Source organism: Tachypleus tridentatus, chromosome 10 (assembly GCF_004210375.1).
Source record: "Tachypleus tridentatus isolate NWPU-2018 chromosome 10, ASM421037v1, whole genome shotgun sequence".
NCBI classification, from domain to species: domain Eukaryota; kingdom Metazoa; phylum Arthropoda; class Merostomata; order Xiphosura; family Limulidae; genus Tachypleus; species Tachypleus tridentatus.
The window spans coordinates 4,056,896-4,081,446 of record NC_134834.1 but is presented as its reverse complement, the minus strand read 5'-3'; the positions used below and the strand labels follow the sequence as shown (position 1 = coordinate 4,081,446).

The following is a 24,551-nucleotide window of genomic DNA, read 5'->3' as shown; positions in this document are numbered from 1 at the left end:
CACTATAGTATGCTTGTTTATTATAGATGATATGTGGTGTAATAAAGAGTAAAAGAACCTTCTGTTACACAATTCACTATAGTATGTTTGTTTATTATAGATGATATGTGGTGTAATAAAGAGTAAAAATCCTTTGTTACACATTTCACTATAGTATGTTTGTTTATTATAGATGATATGTGGTGTAATAAAGAGTAAAATAACCTTCTGTTACACATTTCACTATAGTATGTTTGTTTATTATAGATGATATGTGGTGTAATAAAGAGTAAAAATCCTTTGTTACACATTTCACTATAGTATGTTTGTTTATTATAGATGATATGTGGTGTAATAAAGAGTAAAAGAACCTTCTGTTACACATTTCACTATAGTATGTTTGTTTATTATAGATGATATGTGGTGTAATAAAGAGTAAAAATCCTTTGTTACACATTTCACTATAGTATGTTTGTTTATTATAGATGATATGTGGTGTAATAAAGAGTAAAAATCCTTTGTTACACATTTCACTATAGTATGTTTCTTTATTATAGATGATATGTGGTGTAATAAAGAGTAAAAGAACCTTCTGTTACACATTTCGCTACAGTATGTTTGTTTATTATAGATGATATTTGGTGTAATAAAGAGTAAAAGAACCTTCTGTTACACAATTCACTATAGTATGCTTGTTTATTATAGATGATATGTGGTGTAATAAAGAGTAAAAGAACCTTCTGTTACACATTTCACTATAGTATGTTTGTTCATTATAGATGATATGTGGTGTAATAAAGAGTAAAAAAACCTGTTAGACATTTCACTATAGTATGTTTGTTTATTATAGATGATATGTGGTGTAATAAAGAGTAAAATCCTTTGTTACACATTTCACTACAGTATCTTTCTTTATTATAGATGATATGTGGTGTAATAAAGAGTAAAAGAATCTTCTGTTACACATTTCACTATAGTATGTTTGTTTATTATAGATGATATTTGGTGTAATAAAGAGTAAAAGAACCTTCTGTTACACAATTCACTATAGTATGCTTGTTTATTATAGATGATATGTGGTGTAATAAAGAGTAAAAGAACCTTCTGTTACACATTTCACTACAGTATGTTTGTTTATTATAGATGATATTTGGTGTAATAAAGAGTAAAAGAACCTTCTGTTACACAATTCACTATAGTATGCTTGTTTATTATAGATGATATGTGGTGTAATAAAGAGTAAAGAACCTTCTGTTACACATTTCACTATAGTATGTTTGTTCATTATAGATGATATGTGGTGTAATAAAGAGTAAAAAAACCTGTTAGACATTTCACTATAGTATGTTTGTTTATTATAGATGATATGTGGTGTAATAAAGAGTAAAAATCCTTTGTTACACATTTCACTACAGTATCTTTCTTTATTATAGATGATATGTGGTGTAATAAAGAGTAAAAGAATCTTCTGTTACACATTTCACTACAGTATGTTTCTTTATTATAGATGATATGTGGTGTAATAAAGAGTAAAAGAATCTTCTGTTACACATTTCACTATAGTATGTTTGTTTATTATAGATGATATTTGGTGTAATAAAGAGTAAAAGAACCTTCTGTTACACAATTCACTATAGTATGCTTGTTTATTATAGATGATATGTGGTGTAATAAAGAGTAAAAGAACCTTCTGTTACACATTTCACTATAGTATGTTTGTTCATTATAGATGATATGTGGTGTAATAAAGAGTAAAAAAACCTGTTAGACATTTCACTATAGTATGTTTGTTTATTATAGATGATATGTGGTGTAATAAAGAATGAAAGAACCTTCTGTTACACATTTCACTATAGTATGTTTGTTTATTATAGATTATATGTGGTGTAATAAAGAATGAAAGAACCTTCTGTTACACATTTCACTATAGTATGTTTGTTTATTATAGATTATATGTGGTGTAATAAAGAATGAAAGAACCTTCTGTTACACATTTCACTATAGTATGTTTGTTTATTATAGATGATATGTGGTGTAATAAAGAATGAAAGAACCTTCTGTTACACATTTCACTATAGTATGTTTGTTCATTATAGATGATATGTGGTGTAATAAAGAGCAAAAAAACCTTCTGTTACACATTTCACTACAGTATGTTTGTTTATTATAGATGATATGTGGTGTAATAAAGAGTAAAAACCTTCTATAAGACATTTCACTACAGTATGTTTGTTTATTATAGATGATATGTGGTGTAATAAACAGTGAAAGAACCTTCTGTTACACATTTCACTACAGTATGTTTGTTTATTATAGATGATATGTGGTGTAATAAAGAGTAAAAGAACCTTCTGTTACACATTTCACTATAGTATGTTTGTTTATTATAGATGATATGTGGTGTAATAAAGAGTAAAAATCCTTTGTTACACATTTCACTATAGTATGTTTCTTTATTATAGATGATATGTGGTGTAATAAAGAGTAAAAGAACCTTCTGTTACACATTTCACTACAGTATGTTTGTTTATTATAGATGATATTTGGTGTAATAAAGAGTAAAAGAACCTTCTGTTACACAATTCACTATAGTATGCTTGTTTATTATAGATGATATGTGGTGTAATAAAGAGTAAAAGAACCTTCTGTTACACATTTCACTATAGTATGTTTGTTCATTATAGATGATATGTGGTGTAATAAAGAGTAAAAAAACCTGTTAGACATTTCACTATAGTATGTTTGTTTATTATAGATGATATGTGGTGTAATAAAGAGTAAAAATCCTTTGTTACACATTTCACTACAGTATCTTTCTTTATTATAGATGATATGTGGTGTAATAAAGAGTAAAAGAATCTTCTGTTACACATTTCACTATAGTATGTTTGTTTATTATAGATGATATTTGGTGTAATAAAGAGTAAAAGAACCTTCTGTTACACAATTCACTATAGTATGCTTGTTTATTATAGATGATATGTGGTGTAATAAAGAGTAAAAGAACCTTCTGTTACACATTTCACTACAGTATGTTTGTTTATTATAGATGATATTTGGTGTAATAAAGAGTAAAAGAACCTTCTGTTACACAATTCACTATAGTATGCTTGTTTATTATAGATGATATGTGGTGTAATAAAGAGTAAAAGAACCTTCTGTTACACATTTCACTATAGTATGTTTGTTCATTATAGATGATATGTGGTGTAATAAAGAGTAAAAAAACCTGTTAGACATTTCACTATAGTATGTTTGTTTATTATAGATGATATGTGGTGTAATAAAGAGTAAAAATCCTTTGTTACACATTTCACTACAGTATCTTTCTTTATTATAGATGATATGTGGTGTAATAAAGAGTAAAAGAACCTTCTGTTACACAATTCACTATAGTATGCTTGTTTATTATAGATGATATGTGGTGTAATAAAGAGTAAAAGAACCTTCTGTTACACATTTCACTATAGTATGTTTGTTCATTATAGATGATATGTGGTGTAATAAAGAGTAAAAAAACCTGTTAGACATTTCACTATAGTATGTTTGTTTATTATAGATGATATGTGGTGTAATAAAGAGTAAAAATCCTTTGTTACACATTTCACTACAGTATCTTTCTTTATTATAGATGATATGTGGTGTAATAAAGAGTAAAAGAATCTTCTGTTACACATTTCACTATAGTATGTTTGTTTATTATAGATGATATTTGGTGTAATAAAGAGTAAAAGAACCTTCTGTTACACAATTCACTATAGTATCCTTGTTTATTATAGATGATATGTGGTGTAATAAAGAGTAAAAGAACCTTCTGTTACACATTTCACTATAGTATGTTTGTTCATTATAGATGATATGTGGTGTAATAAAGAGTAAAAAAACCTGTTAGACATTTCACTATAGTATGTTTGTTTATTATAGATGATATGTGGTGTAATAAAGAATGAAAGAACCTTCTGTTACACATTTCACTATAGTATGTTTGTTTATTATAGATTATATGTGGTGTAATAAAGAATGAAAGAACCTTCTGTTACACATTTCACTATAGTATGTTTGTTTATTATAGATTATATGTGGTGTAATAAAGAATGAAAGAACCTTCTGTTACACATTTCACTATAGTATGTTTGTTTATTATAGATGATATGTGGTGTAATAAAGAATGAAAGAACCTTCTGTTACACATTTCACTATAGTATGTTTGTTCATTATAGATGATATGTGGTGTAATAAAGGGCAAAAAAACCTTCTGTTACACATTTCACTACAGTATGTTTGTTTATTATAGATGATATGTGGTGTAATAAAGAGTAAAAACCTTCTATAAGACATTTCACTACAGTATGTTTGTTTATTATAGATGATATGTGGTGTAATAAACAGTGAAAGAACCTTCTGTTACACATTTCACTACAGTATGTTTGTTTATTATAGATGATATGTGGTGTAATAAAGAGTAAAAGAACCTTCTTTTACACATTTCACTATAGTATGTTTGTTTATTATAGATGATATGTGGTGTAATAAAGAGTAAAAATCCTTTGTTACACATTTCACTATAGTATGTTTGTTTATTATAGATGATATGTGGTGTAATAAAGAGTAAAAGAACCTTCTGTTACACATTTCACTACAGTATGTTTGTTTATTATAGATGATATGTGGTGTAATAAAGAGTAAAAGAACCTTCTGTTACACATTTCACTACAGTATGTTTGTTTATTATAGATGATATGTGGTGTAATAAAGAGTAAAAACCTTCTATAAGACATTTCACTACAGTATGTTTCTTTATTATAGATGATATGTGGTGTAATAAAGAGTAAAAGAACCTTCTGTTACACATTTCACTACAGTATGTTTGTTTATTATAGATGATATGTAGTGTAATAAAGAGTAAAACAACCTTCTGTTACACATTTCACTACAGTATGTTTGTTTATTATAGATGATATGTGGTGTAATAAAGAGTAAAAACCTTCTATAAGACATTTCACTACAGTATGTTTCTTTATTATAGATGATATGTGGTGTAATAAAGAGTAAAAGAACCTTCTGTTACACATTTCACTATAGTATGCTTGTTTATTATAGATGATATTTGGTGTAATAAAGAGTAAAAGAACCTTCTGTTACACAATTCACTATAGTATGCTTGTTTATTATAGATGATATGTGGTGTAATAAAGAGTAAAAGAACCTTCTGTTACACAATTCACTATAGTATGTTTGTTTATTATAGATGATATGTGGTGTAATAAAGAGTAAAAGAACCTTCTGTTACACATTTCACTACAGTATGTTTGTTTATTATAGATGATATTTGGTGTAATAAAGAGTAAAAGAACCTTCTGTTACACAATTCACTATAGTATGCTTGTTTATTATAGATGATATGTGGTGTAATAAAGAGTAAAAGAACCTTCTGTTACACATTTCACTATAGTATGTTTGTTCATTATAGATGATATGTGGTGTAATAAAGAGTAAAAAAACCTGTTAGACATTTCACTATAGTATGTTTGTTTATTATAGATGATATGTGGTGTAATAAAGAGTAAAAATCCTTTGTTACACATTTCACTACAGTATCTTTCTTTATTATAGATGATATGTGGTGTAATAAAGAGTAAAAGAATCTTCTGTTACACATTTCACTATAGTATGTTTGTTTATTATAGATGATATTTGGTGTAATAAAGAGTAAAAGAACCTTCTGTTACACAATTCACTATAGTAGGCTTGTTTATTATAGATGATATGTGGTGTAATAAAGAGTAAAAGAACCTTCTGTTACACATTTCACTACAGTATGTTTGTTTATTATAGATGATATTTGGTGTAATAAAGAGTAAAAGAACCTTCTGTTACACATTTCACTATAGTATGTTTGTTCATTATAGATGATATGTGGTGTAATAAAGAGTAAAAAAACCTGTTAGACATTTCACTATAGTATGTTTGTTTATTATAGATGATATGTGGTGTAATAAAGAGTAAAAATCCTTTGTTACACATTTCACTACAGTATCTTTCTTTATTATAGATGATATGTGGTGTAATAAAGAGTAAAAGAATCTTCTGTTACACATTTCACTACAGTATGTTTCTTTATTATAGATGATATGTGGTGTAATAAAGAGTAAAAGAATCTTCTGTTACACATTTCACTATAGTATGTTTGTTTATTATAGATGATATTTGGTGTAATAAAGAGTAAAAGAACCTTCTGTTACACAATTCACTATAGTATGCTTGTTTATTATAGATGATATGTGGTGTAATAAAGAGTAAAAGAACCTTCTGTTACACATTTCACTATAGTATGTTTGTTCATTATAGATGATATGTGGTGTAATAAAGAGTAAAAAAACCTGTTAGACATTTCACTATAGTATGTTTGTTTATTATAGATGATATGTGGTGTAATAAAGAGTAAAAATCCTTTGTTACACATTTCACTATAGTATCTTTCTTTATTATAGATGATATGTGGTGTAATAAAGAGTAAAAGAACCTTCTGTTACACATTTCACTACAGTATGTTTGTTTATTATAGATGATATGTGGTGTAATAAAGAGTAAAAATCCTTTGTTACACATTTCACTACAGTATGCTTGTTTATTATAGATGATATGTGGTGTAATAAAGAGTAAAAGAACCTTCTGTTACACATTTCACTACAGTATGTTTGTTTATTATAGATGATATTTGGTGTAATAAAGAGTAAAAGAACCTTCTGTTACACATTTCACTATAGTATGTTTGTTCATTATAGATGATATGTGGTGTAATAAAGAGTAAAAAAACCTGTTAGACATTTCACTATAGTATGTTTGTTTATTATAGATGATATGTGGTGTAATAAAGAGTAAAAATCCTTTGTTACACATTTCACTACAGTATCTTTCTTTATTATAGATGATATGTGGTGTAATAAAGAGTAAAAGAATCTTCTGTTACACATTTCACTACAGTATGTTTCTTTATTATAGATGATATGTGGTGTAATAAAGAGTAAAAGAATCTTCTGTTACACATTTCACTATAGTATGTTTGTTTATTATAGATGATATTTGGTGTAATAAAGAGTAAAAGAACCTTCTGTTACACAATTCACTATAGTATGCTTGTTTATTATAGATGATATGTGGTGTAATAAAGAGTAAAAGAACCTTCTGTTACACATTTCACTATAGTATGTTTGTTCATTATAGATGATATGTGGTGTAATAAAGAGTAAAAAAACCTGTTAGACATTTCACTATAGTATGTTTGTTTATTATAGATGATATGTGGTGTAATAAAGAGTAAAAATCCTTTGTTACACATTTCACTATAGTATCTTTCTTTATTATAGATGATATGTGGTGTAATAAAGAGTAAAAGAACCTTCTGTTACACATTTCACTTCAGTATGTTTGTTTATTATAGATGATATGTGGTGTAATAAAGAGTAAAAATCCTTTGTTACACATTTCACTACAGTATGTTTGTTTATTATAGATGATATGTGGTGTAATAAAGAGTAAAAATCCTTTGTTACACATTTCACTATAGTATCTTTCTTTATTATAGATGATATTTGGTGTAATAAAGAGTAAAAGAACCTTCTGTTACACAATTCACTATAGTATGCTTGTTTATTATAGATGATATGTGGTGTAATAAAGAGTAAAAGAACCTTCTGTTACACATTTCACTATAGTATGTTTGTTCATTATAGATGATATGTGGTGTAATAAAGAGTAAAAGAACCTTCTGTTATACATTTCACTATAGTATGTTTGTTTATTATAGATGATATGTGGTGTAATAAAGAGTAAAAGAACCTTCTGTTACACATTTCACTACAGTATGTTTGTTTATTATAGATGATATGTGGTGTAATAAAGAGTAAAAATCCTTTGTTACACATTTCACTATAGTATCTTTCTTTATTATAGATGATATGTGGTGTGATAAAGAGTAAAAGAATCTTCTGTTACACATTTCACTATAGTATGTTTGTTTATTATAGATGATATTTGGTGTAATAGAGAGTAAAAGAACCTTCTGTTACACAATTCACTATAGTATGCTTGTTTATTATAGATGATATGTGGTGTAATAAAGAGTAAAAGAACCTTCTGTTACACATTTCACTATAGTATGTTTGTTCATTATAGATGATATGTGGTGTAATAAAGAGTAAAAGAACCTTCTGTTACACATTTCACTATAGTATGTTTGTTCATTATAGATGATATGTGGTGTAATAAAGAGTAAAAGAACCTTCTGTTATACATTTCACTACAGTATGTTTGTTTATTATAGATGATATGTGGTGTAATAAAGAGTAAAAGAACCTTCTGTTACACATTTCACTATAGTATGTTTGTTCATTATAGATGATATGTGGTGTAATAAAGAGTAAAAGAACCTTCTGTTACACATTTCACTATAGTATGTTTGTTCATTATAGATGATATGTGGTGTAATAAAGAGTAAAAGAACCTTCTGTTACACATTTCACTATAGTATGTTTGTTCATTATAGATGATATGTGGTGTAATAAAGAGTAAAAGAACCTTCTGTTATACATTTCACTATAGTATGTTTGTTTATTATAGATGATATGTGGTGTAATAAAGAGTAAAAATCCTTTGTTACACATTTCACTACAGTATGTTTGTTTATTATAGATGATATGTGGTGTAATAAAGAGTAAAAATCCTTTGTTACACATTTCACTATAGTATCTTTCTTTATTATAGATGATATGTGGTGTAATAAAGAGTAAAAGAATCTTCTGTTACACATTTCACTATAGTATGTTTGTTTATTATAGATGATATGTGGTGTAATAAAGAGTAAAAGAACCTTCTGTTAGACATTTCACTATAGTATGTTTGTTTATTATAGATGATATGTGGTGTAATAAAGAGTAAAAGAACCTTCTGTTACACATTTCACTATAGTATGTTTGTTTATTATAGATGATATGTGGTGTAATAAAGAATGAAAGAACCTTCTGTTACACATTTCACTATAGTATGTTTGTTTATTATAGATGATATGTGGTGTAATAAAGAGTAAAAGAATCTTCTGTTACACATTTCACTATAGTATGTTTGTTTATTATAGATGATATTTGGTGTAATAAAGAGTAAAAGAACCTTCTGTTACACATTTCACTATAGTATCTTTCTTTATTATAGATGATATGTGGTGTAATAAAGAGTAAAAGAATCTTCTGTTACACATTTCACTATAGTATGTTTGTTTATTATAGATGATATTTGGTGTAATAAAGAGTAAAAGAACCTTCTGTTACACATTTCACTATAGTACCTTTCTTTATTATAGATGATATGTGGTGTAATAAAGAGTAAAAGAATCTTCTGTTACACATTTCACTATAGTATGTTTGTTTATTATAGATGATATTTGGTGTAATAAAGAGTAAAAAGAACCTTCTGTTACACATTTCACTATAGTATCTTTCTTTATTATAGATGATATGTGGTGTAATAAAGAGTAAAAGAATCTTCTGTTACACATTTCACTATAGTATGTTTGTTTATTATAGATGATATTTGGTGTAATAAAGAGTAAAAGAACCTTCTGTTACACAATTCACTATAGTATGCTTGTTTATTATAGATGATATGTGGTGTAATAAAGAGTAAAAGAACCTTCTGTTACACATTTCACTATAGTATGTTTGTTCATTATAGATGATATGTGGTGTAATAAAGAGTAAAAGAACCTTCTGTTATACATTTCACTGTAGTATGTTTGTTTATTATAGATGATATGTGGTGTAATAAAGAGTAAAAACCTTCTATAAGACATTTCACTATAGTATGTTTGTTTATTATAGATGATATGTGGTGTAATAAAGAGTAAAAATCCTTTGTTACACATTTCACTACAGTATGTTTGTTTATTATAGATGATATGTGGTGTAATAAAGAGTAAAAATCCTTTGTTACACATTTCACTATAGTATCTTTCTTTATTATAGATGATATGTGGTGTAATAAAGAGTAAAAGAATCTTCTGTTACACATTTCACTATAGTATGTTTGTTTATTATAGATGATATGTGGTGTAATAAAGAGTAAAAGAACCTTCTGTTAGACATTTCACTATAGTATGTTTGTTTATTATAGATGATATGTGGTGTAATAAAGAGTAAAAGAACCTTCTGTTAGACATTTCACTATAGTATGTTTGTTTATTATAGATGATATGTGGTGTAATAAAGAGTAAAAGAACCTTCTGTTACACATTTCACTATAGTATGTTTGTTTATTATAGATGATATGTGGTGTAATAAAGAATGAAAGAACCTTCTGTTACACATTTCACTATAGTATGTTTGTTTATTATAGATGATATGTGGTGTAATAAAGAGTAAAAACCTTCTATAAGACATTTCACTACAGTATGTTTGTTTATTATAGATGATATGTGGTGTAATAAAGAGTAAAAATCCTTTGTTACACATTTCACTATAGTATCTTTCTTTATTATAGATGATATGTGGTGTAATAAAGAGTAAAAGAATCTTCTGTTAGACATTTCACTATAGTATGTTTGTTTATTATAGATGATATGTGGTGTAATAAAGAGTAAAAGAACCTTCTGTTATACATTTCACTATAGTATGTTTGTTTATTATAGATGATATGTGGTGTAATAAAGAGTGAAAGAACCTTCTGTTACACATTTCACTATAGTATGTTTGTTTATTATACATGATATGTGGTGTAATAAAGAGTGAAAGAACCTTCTGTTACACATTTCACTATAGTATGTTTGTTCATTATAGATGATATGTGGTGTAATAAAGAGTGAAAGAACCTTCTGTTACACATTTCACTACAGTATGTTTGTTTATTATAGATGATATGTGGTGTAATAAAGAGTAAAAAACCTTCTGTTACACATTTCACTGTAGTATGTTTGTTTATTATAGATGATATGTAGTGTAATAAAGAGTGAAGGAACCTTCTATTACACATTTCACTATAGTATGTTTGTTCATTATAGATGATATTTGGTGTAATAAAGAGTAAAGACCTTCTGTTACACATTTCACTACAGTATGTTTGTTTATTATAGATGATATGTGGTGTAATAAAGAGTGAAAGAACCTTCTGTTACACATTTCACTACAGTATGTTTATTATAGTTGATATGTGGTGTAATAAAGAGTGAAAGAACCTTCTGTTACACATTTCACTACAGTATGTTTGTTTATTATAGATGATATGTGGTGTAATAAAGAGTAAAAAACCTTCTGTTACACATTTCACTGTAGTATGTTTGTTTATTATAGATGATATTTGGTGTAATAAAGAGTGAAAGAACCTTCTGTTACACATTTCACTGTGATACATGTGTTTATTATTGATGATATGTTTTGATATTGGAAAGATCAAGGAATATTTTATAGATTTACTTAAGTAAGAATGAAACATCAGTTCTGGAAATCAAGAATTCCCTTCTGTTAATCTTTTGCTTTTTATCAGTACCACCAAAAATTGAGAATTCTGGAATACCAACATTTGTGTCAACTATTAGTGGCCATCCCACTGTCCTGGAATGCTTAACATCTGGTACTCCACTGCCTTCTGTCTTGTGGCTTAAAAATGGACGCTCAATCCAGAACAATGAAAAATTTAAAGAGAGTAGACACCAGCTTGAGATCCTCATGACAACAGTGTCAGATTCTGGAACGTATTCTTGTATAGCTTCTAACGTTGCTGGAAATAGTTCCCGAGAATATGTCCTTAACGTGCTTGGTTTGTATTCTCTACTCAGCGGAGTTTATTTTTTATTATGACTTGAATTACAAATTTCAAATAGAAAACCTGTAATCTGTATTATACTGAATATATTCATTCTTACCATAAATCATATTCTGTACAAGAGTTGTTTATCTGATAAAATATAATAGGTGAAGCTTGTAGTTGAATTAATCACTGATATACATATATATAACCTATGTAGTTCCTCCATCCATCAAAGATAGTCCAGAGAAGGTTCGTAAGATAGTTGGTGAGAGCACCAGACTTCACTGTGAAACTGAAGGTTTACCCCAGCCACAAGTGACATGGTTAAAGGATGAAGAACCATTTCCTCCAGTTGGGCTGAATTATGAGGTTTTGTCTGGAGGTGACTTACAGTTCCTTAACATCAGGGTGCACAATGCAGGAAACTATACCTGTTTAGCTCAGAATGAGGCTGGTCTTGCAAACCGAAACATCGAACTTGATGTAATGGGTAGGTTTCATTCTGTAAAACATGACAGCAATTCCCTAGAAAATAGTTTTATTAATATTTCGACATTTCTAAAATTATAAAAAGTGTTTATTTTCAGCCATCTCAAACTACATAACTCATCTGTTTTGTTTGTCAAATGTGCATGTTGCTAAATACTTCAAGTGATATCTCCGTCATCAGTTTAACACAAGCAATGTGTTATAACTAGTTCACAACAAGCGATGTGTTATAACTAGTTCACAACAAGCAGTGTTATAACTAGCTCACAACAAGCAGTGTGTTATAACTAGTTCACAACAAGCAATGTGTTATAACTAGTTCACAACAAGCAATGTGTTATAACTAGCTCACAACAAGCAGTGTGTTATAACTAGTTCACAGCAAGCAATGTGTTATAACTAGCTCACAACAAGCAGTGTGTTATAACTAGCTCACAACAAGCAGTGTGTTATAATTAGTTCACAACAAGCAATGTGTTATAATGGCTACCATTAAACGACAAGCAGTATGTTATGGTAATAACCATTTCATGTGAAACAATCTGCTTCAGAGTAAACGGTTTATATTAAACATCTGTTAGTGTAATGTAACCTAGATATTATTAGTTAACTGTTAGTGTAATGCACCATAGATGTTATTAGTTAACTGTTAGTGTAATGTAACCTAGATATTATTAGTTAACTGTTAGTGTAATGTACCATAGATGTTATTAGTTAACTGTTAGTGTAATGTACCATAGATGTTATTAGTTAACTGTTAGTGTAATGTACTATAAATGTTATTAGTTCACTGTTTATATAATGTATCTTAAGTTAGTGAGATATCAGAATCAACTGTTCCAGGTGCTAGATTTTCCAACATTGAAATATATTAATACTTTTCAATTTGTTTCAAATGTTTTTGTTTAAAACGAAGTTAAAATTTATTCTCTATTGTCAATGTAAAAATTACAAATGGTGATAATTTCACTTGAAACATGTATAATTTAGCTTTTTAAATAAAATTGTTTTTATTAAAAATAATTTTAAGTTTCGTATATATGGACTTGACATCGGATTCATTCTTGCTTCCTAATCTAAAAAAATATAAATATTAACAATCTCTACTGATATTATGTAAATCAGTTAGTTGTTTGATGAAAGAAAAATACTTATATAGAAATAATCAGATAAATACTGACAGTTGTAAGATAAAGTTTTCTTGTTTTTCAGTTCCACCATCCATTATTCCTGAACCATCTGTCAGTAAGGTTCTGGTTAACCAATCTGTTGATCTCCCTTGTGAAGTAACAGGTCACCCGCCACCAAAAGTAACATGGCAGAAGAACAACAATATTCTTCCTGTTAGCTCAGGTACATTGAGATTTCCTCTGTAACATTTCTTATAAAAAATATTACTGTTCTAAATGCAACCAGATTTAGTATGTCTTATAATGTGTGCCGAATGAAACAACCAAAATAGATTTTTCTTAAACTAAAGACAAACAAAAGAAAAACAAAATCATATAATTTGGAAAATGTTTTAAAAACATGGTAGAATAACAGAAAGTGTCTAATTACCCTTAAACTTTATAAATACAAAGATGTTATGACCACTTTCATCTTTACCTTATGTTGAGTGGATGTAGCTAGATTGGTTCAATCGTACTTACTCAGCACGTAGATGTATCTGCCTGATGTAGGCCTAACTCCATTAACAGATAATGCTTTAATTCTACTTATATCTGCATTATGTAGGCTTAAGTCCATTAACAGATAATGCTTTAATTCTATTTATATCTGCATTATGTAGGCTTATGTCCATTAACAGATGATGTTTAAATCCTAGTTCTGTCTTCCCATGTAGCTCAGTGGTATGTTTAAATCATGTTTCAGTACCCTTGGTGAGCAGAGCAAGATAATACATTGTGTAGATTTCTCTTTAACAGCAACAAGTCCTATCTAATGAATGCTTAAGCCTAAAGCCATTTATCTTTCATTACCTATTGTGGGAATTAGAAGAGCATTTTACAAGGTCAAAAATAATTTTACGTAAAGTGATATGAATATATAATATTATAGTCACTATATTATTGTATATATAATATTATAATCACTACACTTGTTATATAATATTGTAATCATTACACTCTTGTATATGTATACTATTGTAGTCATTACTGTTGTATATATAATATTGTAATCACTACACTCTTGTGTATGTATACTATTGTAGTCATTACTGTTGTATATATAATATTGTAGTCACTACACTCTTGTATATGTATACTATTGTAGTAATTACTGTTGTATATACAATATTGTAGTCACTACACTCTTGTGTATGTATACTATTGTAGTCATTACTGTTCTATATACAATATTGTAGTCACTACACTCTTGTGTATGTATACTATTGTAGTCATTACTGTTGTATATACAATATTGTAGTCACTACACTCTTGTGTATGTATACTATTGTAGTCATTACTGTTGTATATACAATATTGTAGTCACTACACTCTTGTGTATGTATAATATTATAATCATTTTTCTGTTGTATATATAATAATACTAGATTCTTGTATGTATAATATTATAATCACTTTTCTGTTGTATGTATAATAATACTAGATTCTTGTATGTATAATATTATAATCACTTTTCTGTTGTATATATAATAATACTAGATTCTTGTATGTATAATATTATAATCACTTTCCTGTTGTATATATAATAATACTAGATTCTTGTATGTATAATATTATAATCACTTTTCTGTTGTATATATAATAATACTAGATTCTTGTATGTATAATATTATAATCACTTTTCTGTTGTATATATAATAATACTACATTCTTGTATGTATAATATTATAATCACTTTTCTGTTGTATGTATAATAATAATAGATTCTTGTATATATAATATTATAATCACTTTTCTGTTGTATATATAATAATACTAGATTCTTGTACGTATAATATTATAATCACTTTTCTGTTGTATATATAATAATACTAGATTCTTGTATGTATAATATTATAATCACTTTTCTGTTGTATGTATAATAATACTAGATTCTTGTATGTATAATATTATAATCACTTTTCTGTTGTATATATAATAATACTAGATTCTTGTATGTATAATATTATAATCACTTTTCTGTTGTATATATAATAATACTACATTCTTGTATGTATAATATTATAATCACTTTTCTGTTGTATGTATAATAATACTAGATTCTTGTATATATATAATATTATAATCACTTTTCTGTTGTATGTATAATAATACTAGATTCTTGTATATATATAATATTGTAGTCACTACTTGTATATGTATAATATTGTAATAACTACAGTGTTGTATGTATAATAATATTACATTCTTGTATGTATAATATTATAATCACTTGTATTTTATCAGTAAATATTTAATATTGTTTTTAAAACAAATTTTTATATGCACTTTTTCCTTCTACATGTCAGCTCATACTGTTTTGGATGATGGAACACTTCATTTTGATGAAGTTATGGTTGAAGACAGTGGAATATATGTATGTACTGCTTATAGTGAGGCAGGGTCAGCTCAAGTTCATAGGTCATTGGAAGTTCAAGGTCAGTTTTAATGTTAAGGGTGTTAATAGGGGAAAATATGTGAATATTAAGGTATATTCAAATATTAATTAACATTCTCAGAAAGGAATTCAAAGTATAAGATTATTTAGAGAAAGTAAGCAAAAGATAAGTAGAGTTTAATGTTTTATATGTTAAGGTTTTCTTAACACAACTTCAGTCTACTTAGATTCTAACAGAACTTCAGTCTACTTAGATTCTAACAGAACTTCAGTCTACTTGGATTCTAACAGAACTTCAGTCTACTTGGATTCTAACAGAACTTCAGTCTACTTGGATTCTAACAGAACTTCAGTCTACTTGGATTCTAACAGAACTTCAGTCTACTTGGATTCTAACAGAACTTCAGTCTACTTGGATTCTAACAGAACTTCAGTCTACTTGGATTCTAACACAACTTCAGTCTACTTGGATTCTAACACAACTTCAGTCTACTTAGATTCTAACACAACTTCAGTCTACTTAGATTCTAACAGAACTTCAGTCTACTTAGATTCTAACAGAACTTCAGTCTACTTAGATTCTAACAGAACTTCAGTCTACTTAGATTCTAACAGAACTTCAGTCTACTTAGATTCTAACAGAACTTCAGTTTACTTAGATTCTAACAGAACTTCAGTCTACTTAGATTCTAACAGAACTTCAGTCTACTTAGATTCTAACACAACTTCAGTCTACTTAGATTCTAACACAACTTCAGTCTACTTAGATTCCCAACAGAACTCTCAGTCTACTTAGATTCTAACACAACTTAAGTCTACTTAGATTCTAACAGAACTTAAGTCTACTTAGATTCTAACACAACTTCAGTCTACTTAGATTCTAACACAACTTCAGTCTACTTAGATTCTAACACAACTTCAGTCTACTTAGATTCTAACACAACTTCAGTCTACTTAGATTCTAACACAACTTCAGTCTACTTAGATTCTAACACAACTTCAGTCTACTTAGATTCTAACAGAACTTCAGTCTACTTAGATTCTAACAGAACTTCAGTCTACTTAGATTCTAACAGAACTTAAGTCTACTTAGATTCTAACACAACTTCAGTCTACTTAGATTCTAACACAACTTCAGTCTACTTAGATTCTAACACAACTTCAGTCTACTTAGATTCTAACACAACTTCAGTCTACTTAGATTCTAACAGAACTTCAGTCTACTTAGATTCTAACAGAACTTCAGTCTTCTTAGATTCTAACACAACTTCAGTCTACTTAGATTCTAACACAACTTCAGTCTACTTAGATTCTAACAGAACTTCAGTCTACTTAGATTCTAACAGAACTTCAGTCTACTTAGATTCTAACAGAACTTCAGTCTACTTAGATTCTAACAGAACTTCAGTCTACTTAGATTCTAACACAACTTAAGTCTACTTAGATTCTAACAGAACTTCAGTCTACTTAGATTCTAACAGAACTTCAGTCTACTTAGATTCTAACACAACTTCAGTCTACTTAGATTCTAACACAACTTCAGTCTACTTAGATTCTAACAGAACTTCAGTCTACTTAGATTCTAACAGAACTTCAGTCTACTTAGATTCTAACAGAACTTCAGTCTACTTGGATTCTAACAGAACTTCAGTCTACTTGGATTCTAACAGAACTTCAGTCTACTTGGATTCTAACAGAACTTCAGTCTACTTGGATTCTAACACAACTTCAGTCTACTTAGATTCTAACACAACTTCAGTCTACTTAGATTCTAACAGAACTTCAGTCTACTTAGATTCTAACAGAACTTCAGTCTACTTAGATTCTAACAGAACTTCAGTCTACTTAGATTCTAACACAACTTCAGTCTACTTAGATTCTAACACAACTTCAGTCTACTTAGATTCTAACAGAACTTCAGTCTACTTAGATTCTAACACAACTTAAGTCTACTTAGATTCTAACAGAACTTAAGTCTACTTAGATTCTAACACAACTTCAGTCTACTTAGATTCTAACACAACTTCAGTCTACTTAGATTCTAACACAACTTCAGTCTACTTAGATTCTAACACAACTTCAGTCTACTTAGATTCTAACACAACTTCAGTCTACTTAGATTCTAACACAACTTCAGTCTACTTAGATTCTAACAGAACTTCAGTCTACTTAGATTCTAACAGAACTTCAGTCTACTTAGATTCTAACAGAACTTAAGTCTACTTAGATTCTAACACAACTTCAGTCTACTTAGATTCTAACACAACTTCAGTCTACTTAGATTCTAACACAACTTCAGTCTACTCTAGATTCTAACACAACTTCAGTCTACTTAGATTCTAACACAACTTCAGTCTACTTAGATTCTAACAGAACTTCAGTCTACTTAGATTCTAACAGAACTTCAGTCTTCTTAGATTCTAACACAACTTCAGTCTACTTAGATTCTAACACAACTTCAGTCTACTTAGATTCTAACAGAACTTCAGTCTACTTAGATTCTAACAGAACTTCAGTCTACTTAGATTCTAACAGAACTTCAGTCTACTTAGATTCTAACACAACTTAAGTCTACTTAGATTCTAACAGAACTTCAGTCTACTTAGATTCTAACAGAACTTCAGTCTACTTAGATTCTAACACAACTTCAGTCTACTTAGATTCTAACACAACTTCAGTCTACTTAGATTCTAACAGAACTTCAGTCTACTTAGATTCTAACAGAACTTCAGTCTACTTAGATTCTAACAGAACTCAGTCTACTTGGATTCTAACAGAACTCAGTCTACTTGGATTCTAACAGAACTTCAGTCTACTTGGATTCTAACAGAACTTCAGTCTACTTGGATTCTAACACAACTTCAGTCTACTTAGATTCTAACACAACTTCAGTCTACTTAGATTCTAACAGAACTTCAGTCTACTTAGATTCTAACAGAACTTCAGTCTACTTAGATTCTAACAGAACTTCAGTCTACTTAGATTCTAACAGAACTTCAGTCTACTTAGATTCTAACAGAACTTCAGTCTACTTAGATTCTAACAGAACTTCAGTCTACTTAGATTCTAACAGAACTTCAGTCTACTTAGATTCTAACACAACTTCAGTCTACTTAGATTCTAACACAACTTCAGTCTACTTAGATTCTAACAGAACTTCAGTCTACTTAGATTCTAACACAACTTAAGTCTACTTAGATTCTAACAGAACTTAAGTCTACTTAGATTCTAACACAACTTCAGTCTACTTAGATTCTAACACAACTTCAGTCTACTTAGATTCTAACACAACTTCAGTCTACTTAGATTCTAACACAACTTCAGTCTACTTAGATTCTAACACAACTTCAGTCTACTTAGATTCTAACACAACTTCAGTCTACTTAGATTCTAACAGAACTTCAGTCTACTTAGATTCTAACAGAACTTCAGTCTACTTAGATTCTAACAGAACTTAAGTCTACTTAGATTCTAACACAACTTCAGTCTACTTAGATTCTAACACAACTTCAGTCTACTTAGATTCTAACACAACTTCAGTCTACTTAGATTCTAACACAACTTCAGTCTACTTAGATTCTAACACAACTTCAGTCTACTTAGATTCTAACAGAACTTCAGTCTACTTAGATTCTAACAGAACTTCAGTCTACTTAGATTCTAACACAACTTCAGTCTACTTAGATTCTAACACAACTTCAGTCTACTTAGATTCTAACAGAACTTCAGTCTACTTAGATTCTAACAGAACTTCAGTCTACTTAGATTCTAACAGAACTTCAGTCTACTTAGATTCTAACAGAACTTCAGTCTACTTAGATTCTAACACAACTTAAGTCTACTTAGATTCTAACAGAACTTCAGTCTACTTAGATTCTAACAGAACTTCAGTCTACTTAGATTCTAACACAACTTCAGTCTACTTAGATTCTAACACAACTTCAGTCTACTTAGATTCTAACAGAACTTCAGTCTACTTAGATTCTAACACAACTTCAGTCTACTTAGATTCTAACAGAACTTCAGTCTACTTAGATTCTAACAGAACTTCAGTCTACTTAGATTCTAACACAACTTAAGTCTACTTAGATTCTAACAGAACTTCAGTCTACTTAGATTCTAACACAACTTAAGTCTACTTAGATTCTAACAGAACTTATGTTGTTGGGTATTTACACAAAATTTTAATATTTAAGTTTCAAATGTGTAGCATTTCTTCTCTGTAATCAGTGATCATTAACTTTATAATGAAAGAATTGAGAATAGAATATATTACTTCCAAGGAGAAAATAATGGTTCATTGTTCTGTTTCTAAGTAGTAATGCTATTAACAGAAAATCAACAGGTTACAGTTTCTCTTACTAATAGAGCAGTAGATTTCTTTCAGTAAAATTGTTTCTTGAAGAAATGTTAGGAACATAGTCTTCATCCTGTAACTAGAAGCTTGTTTACTGAAAGTAGTCTGTGTTTTCTGTAATCAAAACAAATATTATAATTCTATATTAAAACGTAACTTTTATGGAGTTATTTCTTTTTCTAACAAGTTTTAACGTCTGTTAGTAAGCACTAGTAATCAAATGTTGTTATTTGTTTGTGTAGGTCACTGCTATTCCAGTTTATGATTTTTCATATTTTTATGTACATTAAATCTGAGGGCTGTTTTTCCTTATTTCTTCTAGTCCCACCCACGATACTAAATGATAGCCCATCTGAGGTGACTGTTATTCAAGGGCAGGATGTAACACTTGACTGCAGAACAGAAGGCATTCCAAATCCCAGGATAATATGGGAAAGAAGCACTAAACCCCTAGACTTGCTAGACTCCAGACTTGTAGTACTGCCTAATAAAAGTTTACGCATCTCTCTTGCCCAGCCAAGTGACATGGGAACATACATTTGCACAGCAATCAATGAAGCCGGCACTGATGTGCATTCCACTGATGTTGTAGTTCAAGGTGTAGTAGCCATTTTAATATACTTCATAAGCTATTCGTATTTAGTGTTAGTTATTTTATATTTACAATATACCTCAGTTTTATGTCACCAAGGACAGGATTTGTGGCTGTGAAATATTGTCCAGATGTTTGTGGCTGTGAAACATTGTCCAGATGTTTATGTTACTCCTCACAATTCAATGAAGCTTGGTTGCCAGTTTCCACATAAGCTCATACAATCTTAATAGTATTTTTATCAAGATATTATGCAAACCAAGCCATACTTTCAAATGCTCCTGTTTCCAGATATTAATTCACCTCATCTGCAGGCTTGGGATTTCTGTCTTGCTGGATAATGAATCTTTGCTCAATGGGTCTTGTTCCTGAGTAAATGACATTATAGACAACAGACTGTTTGTATCAGTCAAGGTGCCAGCAGTTTTATGTAGCCCATAGTTGTAAAGCTCCCAGAATGTACATTGACTAAGCTCACCTGTCTACTGTCAGACAAGCTACCTTCACTTCTTGTCAAACAGTTTGAACTTTGTAAAGATCACTTTTCTTCCTTCTTTTCCCACTCTCTTGTCTGAGACAGATGCTCATTTGAGTTTATTTAATTCTCCTAGGCAACAGCTGTTGATCTGCTATGCATCCATGGAGGCTGCTTTATGTTATTGTTGATCTATACTTAATGGTTACACCTGTACTTATAGGTCAGTTGCTGGCCAGATCATTACTGGACTTTCTTGTATCACATAAAGATCTTATCAATGACCATTGCTACATCTGTTGTATCCCAACTGCCCACAGGCCTGATATATAGCAAAATGTCTTATCAACCATGTATACAGCAGGTACATTTTGAAAATGTCTTATCAACCATGTATACAGCAGGTACATTTTGAAAATGTCTTATCAACCATGTATACAGCAGGTACATTTTGAAAATGTCTAATCAACCATGTATACAGCAGGTACATTTTGAAAATGTCTAATCAACCATGTATACAGCAGGTACATCTTGAAAATGTCTAATCAACCATGTATACAGCAGGTACATTTTGAAAATGTCTTTTAAACGCTGTTGTTTTTGTTGGTAATAAAGAAGATAGTTTACTTTTGCTTATTATACAGCTATTTAATAATCCTTATAATAAATAATGAAAATCATCACAGAAAATAAATGGGAAAGATAACACACAGAATGGTTAGAGTGTAGCAGAATGGAATAAGGTAAAATAGATAGTAGTAGAATGTAAGAGAGTAGGACAGAGTGTAGCAGAATGGAATAAGATAAAACAGATAGTAGTAGAATATAATAGAGTTGGACAGAGTGGAATTAGGTAAAATAGATAGTAGTAGAATGTAAGAGAGTAGGACAGAGTGTAGCAGAATGGAATAAGATAAAACAGATAGTAGTAGAATATAATAGAGTTGGACAGAGTGGAACTAGCAAAACAGATAGTAGTAGAACGTGTAAGAGAGTGACAGAGTATGTATGAAACGGAATAAAATAGCAAAATAGATAGCAGCAGAAACGTAAGATATAGAACAGAGTGCAGCAGAGCGTGAATAAAGAAAAACAGATAACAGCAGAACATAACAGAGATTGGACAGAGTGGAATAAGAGTAAAACAGATAGTAGCAGAGAACGCAAGAGAGTAGGACAGAGTGCAGCAGAAGAAATCGAATAAGGCAAAATAGATAGCAGTAGAATGTAAGAGAGCAGACAGAGCGCAGCAAGAACGGAACAAGATAAAACAAAACAGCAGCAGAAATATAACAGAGTTGGACAGATGAACTAGGCAAAATAGATAGTAGCAGAAACGCAAGAAAGTATGAACAGAGCGCAGCAAGAAATAGAACAAGACGTCAGATAGTAGCAGAAACGTAAGAGAGTAGACAGAGCAGAACAAGCAAAAACAGATAGATAGTAGTGGAATATAAGAGAGTAGAGACAGAGTGCAGCAGAATGGAATAAGATAAAACAGATAGTAGCAAATATAACAGAGTTAGACAGAGTGGAACTAGGCAAAATAGATAGTAGCAGAACGTAAGAGAACAGAAACAGAGCGCAGCAAGATGAACTAGGCAAAAACAGATAATAGCAGAAATGTAAGAGAGTAGACAGAGTGTAGCAGAACGGAATAAGATAAAACAAACAGTAGCAGAACATAACAGAGCCGGACAGAGTGGAACCAGGTAAAACAGATAGCAGTAGAATGTAAGAAATATGACAGAGAGCGTAGCAGAAACGGAACAAGATAAAACAGATAAAGCAGCAGAACGTAAGAAGTGAGACAGAGATGGAATAAGCGCAAAACAGATAGCAGCAGAACGCAAGATAAGTAGACAGAGCGCAGCAGAACGGAATAAGATAAAACAGAATAGTAGCAGAATATAACAGAGCCGGACAGAGTGGAATTAGAGTAAAATAGATAGTAGTAGAACGTAAGAGATATGACAGAGCGTAGCAGAACGGAACAAGATAAAACAGATAGCAGCAGAATATAACAGAGCCGGACAGAGTGGAACTAGGCAAAATAGATAGCAGCAGAACGTAAGAGAGTAGTAGGACAGATGCAGCAAGAACGGAACAAGATAAAACAGATAGTCAGCAGAATATAACAGAGCCGGACAGAGTGAATTAGGCAAAATAGATAGCAGCAGAAACGTAAGAAAGTAGGACAGAGTGTAGCAGAACGGAACAAGATAAAACAGATAATAGCAGAACATAACAGAGTTGGACAGAGTGGAATTAGGCAAAATAGATAGCAGCAGAAACGTAAGAGAGTAGACAGAGCGTAGCAGAACGAACAAGATAAAACAGATAGTAGCAGAACATAACAGAGCCGGACAGAGTGGAACTAGGCAAAACAGATAGAAGTAGCAGAAACGTAAGAAAGTAGGACAGAGCGTAGCAGAACGGAATAAGATGAAAACAGATAGCAGCAGAACATAACAGAGTTAGACAGAGTGAACAGAGGGCAAAAAGATAGTAGCAGAACATATAATAGAGCCGGACAGAGTGGAATAAGGTAAAATAGATAGATAGTAGTAGAATGTAAGAGAGTAGAGACAGAGTGTAGCAGAAGTGAATAAGGTAAAAACAGATAATAGTAGAATATAATAGAGTTGGACAGAGTGGAATTAGGTAAAATAGATAGTAGTAGAATGTAAGAGAGTAGAACAGAGTGTAGCAGAATGGAATAAGATAAAACAGGTAGTAGTAGAATATAATAGAGTTGGACAGAGTGGAATTAGGTAAAATAGATAGTAGTAGAATGTAAGAGAGTAGGATAGAGTGTAGCAGAGTGGAATAAGATAAAATAGTAGTAGAGTATAAGAGAGTAGGACAGAGTGTAGCAGAAAATAAGAAAATATTATAGAATGTAGCAGAATGGAATAATGTAATAGAATGTAAGAGGGTAGCTTTAACTATTCTATTAATTATTTTTGAATTACTTTATAATCACAACTGTCTCTCAGGAAAAGTACAGACTGTGATCAGCATGGATATTTAGGTGACATTAAGTGTTGTGATTGCTGTATAAGGTACAGACTGTCATCAGCATGGATACAGCTGTTCAAGTGACATTAAGTGTTACAATAGCTGTGTAAGGTACACATTATTTTATAATTACATTATAACCACAAATACAATAAAACCTGCCAGGAAAAGTGCTTCATCACTGTTTGGTAAAAGTGTTACAAACTAAACCAAGTGTTTTGATATAAATTTTATTTATTGTTTGAATTGCAAAAAGTGTTAAAATTTTAAATATATGA

At 29.9% G+C, this 24,551-nt stretch overlaps 1 protein-coding gene across 1 annotated transcript in view; it reads left to right on the top strand.

The window, feature by feature from the left end:
- Positions 1-24,551, top strand: part of LOC143227929 (hemicentin-1-like) — a 246,350-nt gene that overhangs the window by 152,406 nt on the left and 69,393 nt on the right. The window contains 5 exon segments of the mRNA XM_076459284.1: positions 11,509-11,781; positions 11,990-12,262; positions 13,474-13,614; positions 15,740-15,868; positions 20,508-20,783. Of these exon segments, the coding sequence (XP_076315399.1) occupies positions 11,509-11,781; positions 11,990-12,262; positions 13,474-13,614; positions 15,740-15,868; positions 20,508-20,783 (1,092 nt within the window).